General features: G+C 37.8%; 1 protein-coding gene across 4 annotated transcripts in view; it reads right to left on the reverse strand.

Annotated features, from left to right (window-relative positions):
- Positions 1-14,253, reverse strand: part of epha4b (eph receptor A4b) — a 90,995-nt gene that overhangs the window by 20,014 nt on the left and 56,728 nt on the right. For 2 of the 4 annotated variants that reach the window (XM_020710990.2, XM_020710989.2), the window contains exons 9-11: positions 13,469-13,631; positions 11,469-11,577; positions 2,640-2,717 (exon numbers count right to left, since the gene is read on the reverse strand). In XM_020710990.2, coding sequence (XP_020566649.1) covers positions 2,640-2,717; positions 11,469-11,577; positions 13,469-13,631 — 350 coding nt within the window. The remainder of the gene's footprint in view (positions 1-2,639; positions 2,718-11,468; positions 11,578-13,468; positions 13,632-14,253) is intronic. The other 2 variants (XM_078935653.1, XM_011486671.4) reach the window with 1 other exon arrangement.

The raw sequence follows: 14,253 nt of genomic DNA on the forward strand, positions 1-14,253 counted from the left end.
ATGGGTGACACTTCTGCTCCAACCCTGAGAACTCCTCTGGGATGCAAACACACTAACACCCACACACTCATGTTAAGCCCAACCCACTGCCCTGCCATGGCTGCATGTGTCTCTGTGTTAATTTGAGTGTGTGAGTCCCGGTGGCTGCATATGTATGTGTGTCTGATGGGAAATGAACACATTTCCATAGTAATTACAGAGAAGCTCATTCCTCTTCAACAGTTAGAAGCGTCATGACTCATTAGTGCTACAGTCTTAAACACGCTGAAAAACCTGACATGGCCGTGGCTTTTGTTTCCCCTGACAGCTGTGTCTGGGTGAGTTTGTACCAAAAGATATTTAATACCTTCAAATGAATGCAACTGACCCCAGTTCAGCTGCTGAAGACCAAAGGGGAAAAACATGGACCCAGGAGAAAGAATGAAAACCATACTGTCACACTGTAGACGTGAATTTCTTCTTTTTTATTCCTAAATAGAAGCATTAAATATTAACTCTATACCTTTTCTTTAAACTTTTAATATTATTGAGTTCATCTCACTTTTTTTAATTAAAAAAGTTTTTTTTTTCCCTTTAAGAATTTACATACTTTTTACATTTGGTAAACATTAAATCTGTACGATATCTGTAATATGTCTTTTATAATGGCAAATATTTATTTTTCAAAAGTTAAGTCATAAAATTCTTTGCCTATTCAATATTCAATACTGAATATTGAATTAATTCAATGATTGAATGAATAAATAAAATAAATAAAAAATATACATTTATTTATGTAAGAATTAATCTGGATAATCTCATTGTTTAATTGGAACATGTGTTTTCCTCAGGTTTATTGGTGATGATATTTCCTTTATCAACATAAACCAAGGCTTTTGAGCATAACAATGACCTAAATGAATATGCAACAAGGCTGCAGAAAACTGCACTGATCACGGTTTGTTTGGAGAAGCCCTGATTCCAAAACTAAGACAACAAGACAGCAACAAGTGCCAAAAAAAAATAATTGACAATTATTCAGTACTCTTAGGGGACCGTAGTCCTCTGCCAAGAGCAGAATGACATTCTGGGAACAGGCCTTTGAAATCTAGGAGGAAAAGATCAAATATTTTTGGTCTGACCATTTGTGTCAAACAAAAAGAAAGACAGTGTCCCATGTGAAAAAATTATGAGTTAAGGGGGTTGTTAAGCTGTAAATAATGTTGTGAGGATATTATATTTAATTTCCACAGTGCAAATAAAATTTATGAGTATAATATGCACAGACCATGCTTACGATATTGTCAGTGCCAGTCTCTGTCACAGATTAAGTTAGCTCATAGTTTACATAGAAAAGGATGTAATTTATATCTATCAATCTATCGATCTATACATATATATATATATATATATATATATATATATATATATATATATATATATATAATATGTATGTGTGTTTGTTTGTTCTCTGTTCTCACATCTAATGGGAAACAGTTAAAATGGGAAATACCTCCAAAAGTGGTAGAGAGCAAAAATCCTGTGGGTCTTCCAGATACAGGCTGACAGGATGGTAATGGCAAACCAACAAGACATTGTAGTTCTCGATAAAAAAAAACAGAGGAAAGCCGTTGTGGTGGATGTGTCAGTACCAAATGATGGAAGGATCAGGAAGGAGGAACATGAGAAATGGGAGAAATACCAGGGACTCAGAGAAGAACTGAAGAAAGCATGGAAAGTGAAGGTGACAGTGGTGCCTGTGGTAATTGGAGCACTCGGGGCAGTAACCCCCAAGCTGGAGGAGTGGCTACAACAGATACCTGGAACGACCCCAGACCTCTCAGTCCAGAAAAGTGCAGTGCTAGGAACAGCTAAGATACTGCGCAGGACCCTCAAGCTCCCAGGCCTCTGGTAGAGGACCTCTGGACCGCAAAAGATCTAATTTTTAACATCCAACACTGCTGCTTAGAAATGTAATTCTGAAAGCCAACACAATTAAAAAACAATTCACAGAGTAGACGTTGCTTCTTTAAAGCACTGTTCCATTTTCTCAAGGGCCAAACCTGTCACTGCTTTCAATCAGTAACTTGTTTCTTCTTTTTTTTTTTGAAGGAAAAACATTGATGCAAAAGAGGAAGACACTTTTTCCATGCCATCCAGCTATCCTGACACTTCAGCAGCTCACACTCTAACCTCTGCTGTGCATCCATCCAGATTTTTCCGTGCTTCTCTGCACCACTTTAGTCTGGCTATCCCTGTCGGCCAAAGCTGCATGCTCTATATTTGCATATCAATTTACTTTTTAATAAAACACTCTGTCACTCGAGACCCATTTGTCATTCTACCAGCAAGCCGCCGTCCATCCATTACTGTCATTGTAGTTCCTCCTACATTGTTCTCTCTTTCACTTTCTTTTTTCTCTATTTTCTGAAGGCAAAAACATTAATTTTGTCCAAAATACATATTTAAACTATTTATTTTTGTTTTGTTTCCTCCAGTTTGTCCCTTGGAAACAGCCTTGTCCTGTAAGTCTTTCTGTAAGTCTTTTATTTAACAGACACCGCAGTTTTGAAAAAAACAGGAGCAGAGAGAAGGAGAAGGAAAAAAGAGAGTGCTGACAGGCAAGATTGCACAATGGGGGTCTCAGACTGCATACTAACCTAAAAGCAATCAGATGAAGGGAGGGAGCTAAGAGAGGCAGGGAGACATCCACGATGCTGGGGGGGCGAACTCCAAGGCTATAGCATAAGTGATGAAGCCGAAAGGAGAGATTAGGGAGTGTTTGGTTAACATGAGCACAAATAAAAGTAAAAATAGAATAGCAATAGAGAAAACATTAGGATTAGAATGATTCAGAAGTTTATCATGTTTTTAATTTGAAATGTTCTTTGTTTGAAACTGAAATGGTTGGAGTCACTTTGCCCAAAGTCATTGTGTTTTGGTTGTTTGATTTGAGAACATTTTCTACATTTGTTGTCTATAGTGGCCGATTTTTAGAAATAAAACTAAACTCAAGTTTTTAAGATCCTATCAGTTTTACACGTAAAAGAGACACTTGACTAAAGAGAAAACAAATATCAGTTTTAATTCATTTCAAATTAGAAAGACACTCAAAATCAACAGTTTCTACCATAGTTACACTGTTAGGGGATGAATAAAGATTTTAAACCCTTTTAAGTCCCACTTGCGTGGTTTTAAAGTGTTCTAGTGGCATTTTGATAATTTTCTGATGACGGAGGACATGAAAAAAATGAAGCTTGATATTGTATGAAAACATTACCTCATCTGAGCTGGATGAAGAAACTATGTTCTAGAAAACGACACAGTTTTTTATTTTTTATTTTGGCTAAAAACAGTACAATGCTTCAAAAGATAATCAGAGTGGAACTTTCCACATTAAATAGTTATTAAACACTCTGAATTTTCAGGTTTCTCTTATATAGGCTGGTTATCATGAGTCCACATTCATTCCTTATTGATGTTAAAACATTTTTTTTCCAATAATCTTCTGGAGAATTTTAACGACAATAGTATTTCTTGTTTTTTGCAGGAGATAGCTTGTTGACAGAAACTAAAAGTCTAGAAAAAATACAAACATAAAAATAGCCAATTAATTAAGAGTAACCAAAATTTTGAAATAAAAAAAACCCCAGAAAACTATTGGAAAGAGTGATAAAAGACAGGACCTGTCACTAAGCAACTAAAAACATTTGACCTTAGTCAGCTGAAGGGCAGAAAAAAATCCAAATTAAAAACAGCTGGGGTAGAAAAAAATCAAAAATGTGACTAGTGAGGGTGTAGAAAAGTGAACATACCCTGAACTCAAAACATATTCCAAACAACAAAAACAAAACATAAACTACTCTATAGGGACATCCGTCCTCGGACAAATGCTGAAAAAGCACTGAGAAATTAAACTTAAACATTCAGTTTTGCATATATTCATATCTTTTTATTGAACTACTATTCAAGGCATTGAGAATGGGTTTCATGTGATAAAGAAAATTTCCATCTTAATTTGGTTTTATTAGTCTGCTAGCCTGAGCCTCGCATGCCTCACTTGTCTGACTCAAGAAGGAGGAGTTCATGTTAGCTTCCATTTTCTTGTCTGACTGCACTCTGCGCTTATTTAAACAAATTCTAGCTATTTTACCTCTTGTTGTTTTTTAAAGTGAGTCCTGATGACACAAACTGCAGTGTGAGAACTCATAGGGATCCAAATTCAGGGTTTTATGAGTTGTATTTTTGGTCAACTATTGGGTTACCATAAAAAGTAATTGATTATTTTACTTCAGTTACTACATGGAATTGCAATGAACTTACTTTACTCATGACTTATTTTAAAAAACAATCTAATACTATTTTTCCTTCTTACATAAAAAAAATCTTAAAGGACAAAGCTTGCACAAACAAGCTCCCGTTGTCTGCTTAACTTTATTTTTAAAACAATAACATTGTGCAAAGTAATGAACATGGTTCAAGGCATAACATAGTTTCTCTATAATTCAGACAACAGTGTGGAAAATAACAAAAATATTGTTGCTGCAGCCATGGCCATCTTGCTCCACAAGTTTGGTGTGAAGGTGCGATCTTGTCAAGTGCTTGGACACGTTGCTCACTGGCACTGTGAAAAGCAGTTTATCTCTAAGACACACCTTGCACTTAACTGAAATGTTTTTGCCTTTCTTTTCAACAAATTGGAAACGATGCAAATATCTCCACCTGCCGAATGCTCCTACAATTTTGTCCATGCCCATCTATCTGCTTTCTTCCTCCATTTTACTCTGACCGAGCTCCAAGCCTGCATTAGCGCACACACATCAGTAACTCTGTTTATTTATCTTTTTCAGTTGATCTCTGTTTGTTTGACCTGAGAGAAAATCCCAGACCCTACTGTAATTCTAGGTGTGTAACTATTAATCGTGTAATCAATGACTTAATTTCTATTCTTAAAATCCAACTAGGTCGATTTGTCAGGCAGGTTGTAAATTAAATCGACCTATACTGTACATTATAAAATCCTTTTAAAATGAAATCAATTGATTACAGGGATGTTGAAAAATACTATTTGGATTGGTTATTTTACTATAATGTAAAAACTACCAAGTATCATCACAGCAATGGTCATCGTAACAAACCAATGCGTGGAAACACTTTGAATTTTATCCAGTGTGGTAGAATGTTCTAATACTGTTCTGTGTGTGTTATTTTGATATGGAAAAACAACAGTGGGCTGAACTAAAATGTGAATGGATTTGCTATGAATTCTTATTGATTTGTTTTTTGTATGCATATTTAATTTACACTTGATTAGCTTGCAAGAAATAGAAGGAATCTGGAAAACTTCACCTGCACTGTTCAATACCAGGTATTTATCTCTTGAGTCTCACTGGTTGAATTTTTGACTAAAGACGTCCTGGATCAATTTTAGGTCAGTGAATCTGATCGTTCTAAATGAGAATTGACTATGAATCATATAATCAACCAGAAATTATGATAAGAATCAAATCATTGTTCAAATGAATTGTTATGTAATGCATTACAGTCTTTCATTACTGACTAAAGTAATTCAATTACAGTAATCATTTTTTAACGTGTCACCCGTACCCCCAACATTGAAAGTGACATACCAGCGAAGACATAAACACAATAAGATAACAGGAACAGGAGAAAAATGAGGAATAGAATCTGAAAGAGGGATGTTGAGACGAAACAGGACGGCAGAAACAAGTGTGAAGAGGAAACGTAAACAAAAAAGTAGTGAGCAAAAGTTGGACCCAAGTAAAGAAATGATGTGAAAGAAACAAAGACTGAGGCAAAAAGGAGATCAAAGGAGAAAACTTTGGCAGGATGGAACAAAAAGCATTATGTGTGTCAGAGAAGCTTAAAGGCAAATGTCCAGTAACTTTAAAACGGATTGACAGGAGTTTTTTTTTCTTTTTCTGTTTTTAAAAAAAAGGCATAGATGGACACACAAACAACAAACTTGTTGGTTTCCTTTCATTCTGCTCACCTCATTCTATCATTTTACTCTCCTGCTTGCCAGCTTTAATCTTATGTTTTCTCCCCCCGTCCTTCATTTCCTGTCTCTCCACATTATATTTCTTCTGCTAATCAGGATGAGTAGAAAAAGGAAATCAGTAAATCATTAGTCACCCTTCCAGAACGAACAATGAAACGACATCTCTAACCTACTTCATCCATCGCTCCCCTCTCGCACACACCTATTGATAAACACACACCCTGCTGCGAGTATCTTCTCTCATCATTACTCACAATAATGGTTATTCCATTTAACATTAAGCCATTAAATAAAAAATAATTACTGTGAATGAAATCAATGGATTAAACTTGGTCTCATTATTTCACAGCAAAATTAAGCCTCCTTCATCACCTGAAAAACAACACACATTCGCTGCCTGAGCGCTAATAAGCATAGAGGTTTAGAAAAGCTCAGTGTGGATGTACGCCGCAATACAACTGTGAGACATGGAAGTGAGCGTCAGGATCCGAGGTGGAGAAGGTTTCTTCTGGCACTCTCCATCTTGGCTGTGTCTGGCACAGATTCAATAATCACTGACCACGGTCCTAAAAGATTTACTCGACTTGGGCTGATTATTAGTAGGGGTAAATGATTAACTCAAGAGTTATGACTAATAAACCTGTCCGTGTTTCATTAACACCCTGTTTGGAAACGTTTCATTGCGAAGCCTCTCATTAAAGAAAGTGGTATTAAAGGAAGAGGGGGGAAAAAGGAGGAGAGCTGCACTGTGGTAATCGGTGGGATGCAGCAGACTTTATAATGACCCGCTGAAAGGTCAAACGTGAGAGGAACGAGGTGGAGATGAGCATCTCATCTGCATTATTAATTGAAGTATTCCTTTACATCTGTTAACAGATTCATGCATGGAAATCTGTGTGAAACTAATGACATCACTTGATTAGGTCAAGATGAGCATTTGCGTGTTTGTTAGGCGCATGGGTGCTAATGATATATAAAAGTGCGGACAGGAAAACAGTTTAGATTTTCTTTAATGCTTGATGTTTGTAGGACATTTGATTAAACTCCTCTGCAACATATGCTCATTTGCATAAAGCCTGTGTGAAGCAGCCCTGCACCTGCACCTGCATTGATGCTATTATTGCACCGTTTCTTAGCTACTTTCAAGGTTTTCTGCAGACAAAGCTGTATTTGGCTACACCCTGCAGCTTCCTGCATTAATTGAAAGCAACATCATGAAAGCCAGCACACACAAATCTGCCTAATGACATTATACACACCTCGCCACTATTTTGTAACGCACACAAACATCCCCACACTGAGTTGTTTTGTTGCAAATTTGTATTCAGTGAATTTTTTGGCTGCTAAATCATTATTAGTGCTATTATCAAGCAAACAGACCAACAACACCCACAGGGAAATGAATGCACTGCTGATTATCACCAAATTTACTGTTGGCCTCATTTTGTTGCCGTGTCTATTGCTTGGTCCTTTTTTTCCTGTTTTTCTTCCATTACTTGATAATTTTGACTCAAGTGAAAAAAAAACTCTCAGAAGTTTCAGTGTCTTTGGAATTCAAACAAGCAAAAACAGACTCACTGTTTGAGGTATTTCCAACAACGGTTTTGGTTGGCACTCTTTTGCTGATTGATTTTTGACATGTTCTTCCTCTTCCAGTGATACGTCTTTATTAAAACACTCATCTGGTTTTTTTCTTTTTCTAATAAGTTTGTAGGAATTGCCCTGGGCTGCACAGCAGATGTCTTAAATGCACAAATACAAAGCAAGTATGAAACTTTTAAGAGGGTGATGTCTCTGCTGAGGAAACTGACAAATGTCTGAAATCATGAGTGTGTTTGACATCTTATAATTTTTAAGCTGCTTCTTTGAGCTCTCCACCTGAAGTTTTTTTATAATGTTCCCGGGTTTAACATTCAGGTTAGGTTTGAGAACTCAATTATTCAATGAATCACTCTCTACTCAGAGAATCAGATCAGTATTAATCCGATCTAATGGTCAGTTTTCCTTCGAATGCATTTCTTGTATTTCTTTAAATGTAAAATTGCTTTCACTTCATATTATGTTGTCAAAAATCATATTGTATTAGCTAAAATTGGTCTTTAAAAGAAATGTGGGAGATATTGCCTTGTTAAATGCGTAAAACTTTCATTATAAATTAAAATGGTAACTTTATGATTCCAAAGTTCTGGCAGCAATACCCAGCACTACTTTTGAACAATATGTGAGTGTGTGTGTGTATATATATATATATATATATATATATATATATATATATATATATATATATATATATATATATATATATATATATATATATATATATATATATATATATATATATATATATATATATATATATAAAGTTTATAATAAAATCTATGGTAGTTTTATGTGAATGAAAATAAAAAAGCCCTGTTTTATTAGATCAAAACATCTCGCAAAAGTGATTTTAAACTTAGTGCCAAATCAATAACTTTTATGTGATTTTCTCCACTCGTGTCCCTCAAGCTCCTTCAAAATATCCGCCGACAACAAATGCACTCCCAGGCCGACTTTGAGACAGAGATCAGATGAAACAGCTAAAAAAGAAACTGCCAACTTAGATGGAACAAATCCATGCTGACTTTTTAGCAGAACTCACACATTTAAAAGACAGAAAAAACACACAAGGATCTGGCATTTAACCAAAGCCTGCAGCTATGCAGGAAAAGGAAACGTTTGTAAGACTAGAGGATCATTAGAGTGCAGACAAATCAGAGACCCAAACACACACACACATAGATGCTGGGAGGCAGAAGCTGTAACTTCTTTAACAAGGAGTGAGAGAAAGTGAGGACCGAAGGGGAGAACGCTTTCTGAGTGAAAGGCCATCTGCTGAATCTGTGGCTCTGCCAGTTGCTTGCTAGCTCCCGATCGTTTGCACCTGCCAGCCTGCCAAAGCACCCTCAGAGGAACAAAAGCACAAACTTCCCACACAAACACACACTTGGGCGCATGCACTCGCAGAGCAATAATGGCACGCACACAGCAATAACTGGTGTGATTTGTCAGCAGCGTGCTGTGTCTGAGGAGCTTTGGGTGTTTTTTCATGTTTTCCCTCTTGCTGTAACAATAGCATAACAGCACTTTATTAAATGAGAACAGGCGAGAACAGAATAGCCTGCAAATCAGCTTGTTTATGAGGCATAGATGTTCAGTGTGCTGCCAGCTAAAGCAGCAAGAGCAGTAAATGTGAACGAGTAGGTTTGTGCGCGAAAAAGACGTACAGTTTTAGACATGAAAACCCTCAATTAGGCTGTGCTAAATCGGATCAGGATTGTGGACTCAATCGCAGAAAAACATGAAAACAAGAGCCTTCCCTGTGAGTTTAATGATCATTCAGCAGCTGGCATTTAGGGAGGAAAAGGAGACTTGCAAATGTTTGGTGGAAAATCAATCAAAACCTGACTGACTCTCAGTGTCAGTTTCAGCGTAATCATTGTCCACATTGAGCCGGTTGCAGCAAATGCATCAGATGGTCGATACATTCGCCTAAATGAAAAATTCAAAAACATAACAGGAAATGAAGGCTGAAGAGTCAAAAGAAGAGGAAAATGACGAGAAAAGCACCGGCTGAGAGGGTGAAATGAGAGCAGAAAAATGAAAGACAGATAAGATGGAACAGATGAAAAGAGAGGAGAACACAAGGAGGAGATTACTTTCGGATTTTCAACCAATTCCTCAAAAATCTCAAGGATGACAAGCTCTATTTGCCCCTCGCAGAGCAATCGCCCACCCATCATCTCCCTTTACCCCTCCTCTCTGAAACACGCCTGCAATCCAGCTTTTTATCTTTTGCTCCTCACACCTCTCCCCTTCTTTCCCCTGGCTCTCCTCCTGCCGCCATCAATCTCCTTTTTTTCCCTTTCCATCCCTCTCAAGCTTCAACCTCTGTCCCTCTATCTTTCACACTATCTAAAAATGTGCCTCTCTAGTGGCATCAACACTCTTCTGAAGTAACGCCCACCCCACATCCCCTGCTGAAGTCACTCAATCCTATATGTTTATAGAGCAATTGTCCTCTAGCGCTCTCTTGACGTGGCTTTGATCCCCGCCACATTCCCCGGTCACACACCTGAACTCGCATATGCATTTTCTGAAATACGCAGTTTAATAGAAAGCCGTTCTCCTCCTCCTCCTCATAGCCTCCAAGAGACAGGAAGAGGCGGTGACCTGAAATTGATGGTTGTGCATCGACCCCCTCCGTAAAACCTAGTTAACACCTCCCCAGTCTGTGAAACCTGATTAGATAAGTGTGCGTTTGTGTCATCAAGTGTGTTCATAAGACAGAATGTTTAACAGGTTGTTTTTCTTTGTAGGTGGACAACCTCATAATCCCCCTCTGATTAAAAACATGTTGATGTGCTCCTGTTCACCTGCTGGAGGGTGTGTGTGTGTGTATCTGCTGATTACATCCCAGCTAGTCAATAGTGAATAGAGCACTCAGCCTGATAAGCAATCACCTGAATCAATACTAATGTTTTCAGTGAGTGTGCCTAAGAATGTGCATGTTTGCCTGCATGTGTGTGCAGTCCCTAAAATGTGGATAATCTAGTTAAAACTTGTGGAGGATAAACATTAGGTTACAGGCAGAGTAAATCACAAATGCTTGTCATCCCTTTTCCTCCTCTTATCCATTTCTTCCTCTCTAAAGAGCCTTCTCCTCACTCACGCGCTTTCATCTTCTCGCCGATCGCTGTTCTTTTTCTATTTTCCTGTCTTCCTTTTATCTCCTCCTCTCCTCATCTTTAGCCTTCACTGAGAGAGAACATTCGTAACTGTCTCACCTTCAAAGAATGTGACCAAAAAAGTGCACCCTTTTTTACATTTAAGGCGACGTGACCTTTAGTCTGACTTTAGCAGGCATATTAACATTTGGCACTATTTTATCACTTAGAAAAACAGACATTTAAAGGCAGACTTACGTTTTTTCTGATATGTAAAACCAAATTATTATCCTCCTGCTAATGGCAGATTGAAGCACAAACTTAGTTAGACTCAAAGTACAGTCTGTTTATTTACTTTTTTAAAGACTTTGTAGGGCAAAACAGAAGAGCCTGGAATTTAGATTAAAAGCTTTTCTTAAAAAGTCTGTATTAAATTTGAAAATGTCTTCAGTTTAAAAAAACAATGGCTTTCCTTATATTTTTACAAAATTAAAACCAATTTAGACCCATATGTTTTGAATTCTTACATTGTTTTTGGCCCCTAAAAAACATAATTCAGACAATTCAAATTATCTAGATAGTTTATATAATACATAACTTTTGTGTATTGAATTAAAAAATCAAAACAGAAAAAGGGAACATGTCAACACAAAACCGATCATGTTTGCTCTTTTTAGAACATTTTTGCATGGGAAAAATAAACAATAAAACATGTTTATGGAATAAATCACTTTACTAATGAGATGTTGTTTTGACCTTACCTGCTGCTGACAACAAAGCAGGTCACCAGAAAGACAAAGACAACAATCCCCCCAGTGATGGACACAACCAAAATGGTCGACTGGTTTGGATCCCCAATGGCCAAGACATCTGGAAGCAGGAAAACCGAACATTTATTTTTATTTATTTAAGCAAACACAAACGAAAATGGAAACCACTCCAAGAAGATTTTGTCAGGAGGAAAGTGACAAGAGGAAAGATTAAGGGATGCTGGAAGTTAAAGAGACGGCAAGTGAGACAGCAAAGTGGCACTGAGAAGGATGGAGAGAGCATGAAATATGATTGCAATAGAAAAGAGATAAAAGACGGAGGCTGAAGAAGTGGAAAATAGAGAGCAGCAAACCAGTACAAGAGAGCAGAGGAGGCGGATGGAATAGCAAGTAAGGCTCTTGATGAAAAGCGCTCTCCCGCTCTGCATCGCTGATGAAGGTATGAAAAAAGGACGTGACAACCAGTCCCATTTGGGCGCGCTGTCCAAATGGATATGTTAACACTGCACATAATAAGGATACCTCCAAGAACTTTCTGCAAAGATGCATCGATTCCTCGACCACACCAATCAAGCCATTACTCAAAACAAATCCAGCATTTCCGTGGCTTAGCTGAGTCTCTTCCTTGGGATTGTATGTATGATTGTGTAGGTGAGAGCTTGTGTTGATGAAGCATATTAATAGACAGTCTCAAGCCAAGACGAGCATTGATTTTCTATTGCTGTGGGCGGCACACACCTACTCAGCTTTCTTTTACAATCAATACCATCTTTTGGATTTGCTTGCCTTGATGGGATTTACAATCGGATGGAAGCAGCGATTCTCTCATCAAGGATTAATTGAATTCAATGTGTGCAGTTTCTTGAGCTAAATAAGATGCTTTGAAAGCAAGGAGCTCTGACAAAAGTGGTGTGCATTTTTATTTTAGGAAACTTGAAATTTACACAATGGCTACCTGTCCTCAGTGCATGTGCTAACTATACTTAGAGAATGAAAATCATATTTTTGGCGTTTTTAACTTGTTCTTGTGGCATTTTTCTGAGAGTGGAGGACATGTAAGAAGAAAATTGAGCTTAAAATTGCATTTCTGAATATTTCTTTATTCGAGTTTTTGTAAATCAGAAGCAAAAATGGCATTGGAAAAAGTTACAATCGGCAGGCTACTAGCTCCCTGCTCCACTTAATTAAGATGCATCTACTTGCAGACAAATAGATCCATGTACATCTTTGTTTTCCTTGTCTTAGCTGACATCTGGCTCAAAACTGTACAGCTGGATAGTTCTAACATTGCTCTCCATTTTTGTTGTTAAAGGGGTTACTGGTGCAACCCTGTTCCCTGCTAGCGGGAAATCATGTATACAGATGGATGATGGGAAATGGGGATGGGCTTACTCTGTGCCAACAGAGTAATTAAAAGATCACCGGAAACACTTTGACATTAGATCAAAAGATGATCGGAGTGGGACTTTAGAGGGGAAAAAAGATATTTTTATGCATCAAATGTCATTCCAGTCCTCTGTATGGATTGAGATCTCCAATCCAGGGATGAACCATCTTCTCTTGCTTCGACAAACTGAGTTGTCATCGTTTTACCTGACAAGTTTTCCTAGATACTTTGAAGCCTCCGATTCAGATGCACCGACGACAACCTGTGAAGCTGACAGGGTGCCTCTGTCTGACAGCAGAACTGCAAAAGCTTCTGTGTGGGATACCAATGTGGGAGGAATACATTTGCTTGTAGCCCGGGTAATATAAGACAACTTCCCTTTTTTTATTCTTCTTTGTCTTATTTTGACTTGCACTTTTTCCTTTGATAAACACTGTTTACAGCAATAAATGAATTGTGAGTTCAACCTCGCCTGTAATGTCAATTTCCAGCTAAAAACCTCAGGAAAATAGTACAAAAAAAAGATTGAATGAGTTCACAGATGAGGAAAAACAAGTGAAAAAGGAAATGACCAATTTGTGTCGGTCAAATAATTATTCTTCACCTTCGTGGCTGGTTTCCAGCTCAATTTCTCCACCGTAGCTCCCATAACCTCCATCAGTTCGAGCTCTGACCCTGAAGACATAGGTGGTCCCGGGTTTTAGCCCATCCACCGTCATCATGTTGGAGCGAGTCTTCAAAACTGTATAGTTCTGCTCCCGCTGGTTCTGGGGTGAAGTCAGAAAAAGTCAATGTTAGGAGAATAACATTAATTATCAGACAAAGAAATGGAGATTTTTTTTTTTATGCAGAGTTAATTTATCAAGACAGATAGAAATACCAGAAAATTTAATTTCTCCTGAGGCCAAAGACGCCTCGCTATTTTAGATTTGTTCATCACTGGACCATTTGGTTGTGTTTATACATGAGCATCTGTCATGTCACATATCTTGCATTTTCTACACTCTGGGACAATATGTGGTTACCAAACCCACTGTGCTGCGTAAAAATCAGCAGCCTCATGGATTTATGTGCAAACATGCATTGCAGTATGAATTCTGAATAGGTGAGTTTATCAGTAAGCGGATTCCCTGCAGACAGGTGGATGCCTTACCTAATGGAAGACACAGACGAGGCGGATTAATGCCATTTTGCTGTTAGAACACTCACACATGCGCGAGTTTAATTTCATCACCTTGGCTGTGTTTTACAAGGTTTGTTCAACAGATGTGTGCTTAATTAGCTTGATGTGAGCAGCAGCGGAGATGTGAGGAATAAGGCAGAGGAAACAGAAAGATAGAGACATGTTTGTGATGAACAAGTCATTAGAGACGTGCCCTAAGGCTAAAC

The sequence above is a fragment of the Oryzias latipes genome, chromosome 17 (genome assembly GCF_053564925.1).
Source record: "Oryzias latipes strain Hd-rR chromosome 17, Olatipes_Hd-rR_3.1".
NCBI lineage: Eukaryota > Metazoa > Chordata > Actinopteri > Beloniformes > Adrianichthyidae > Oryzias > Oryzias latipes.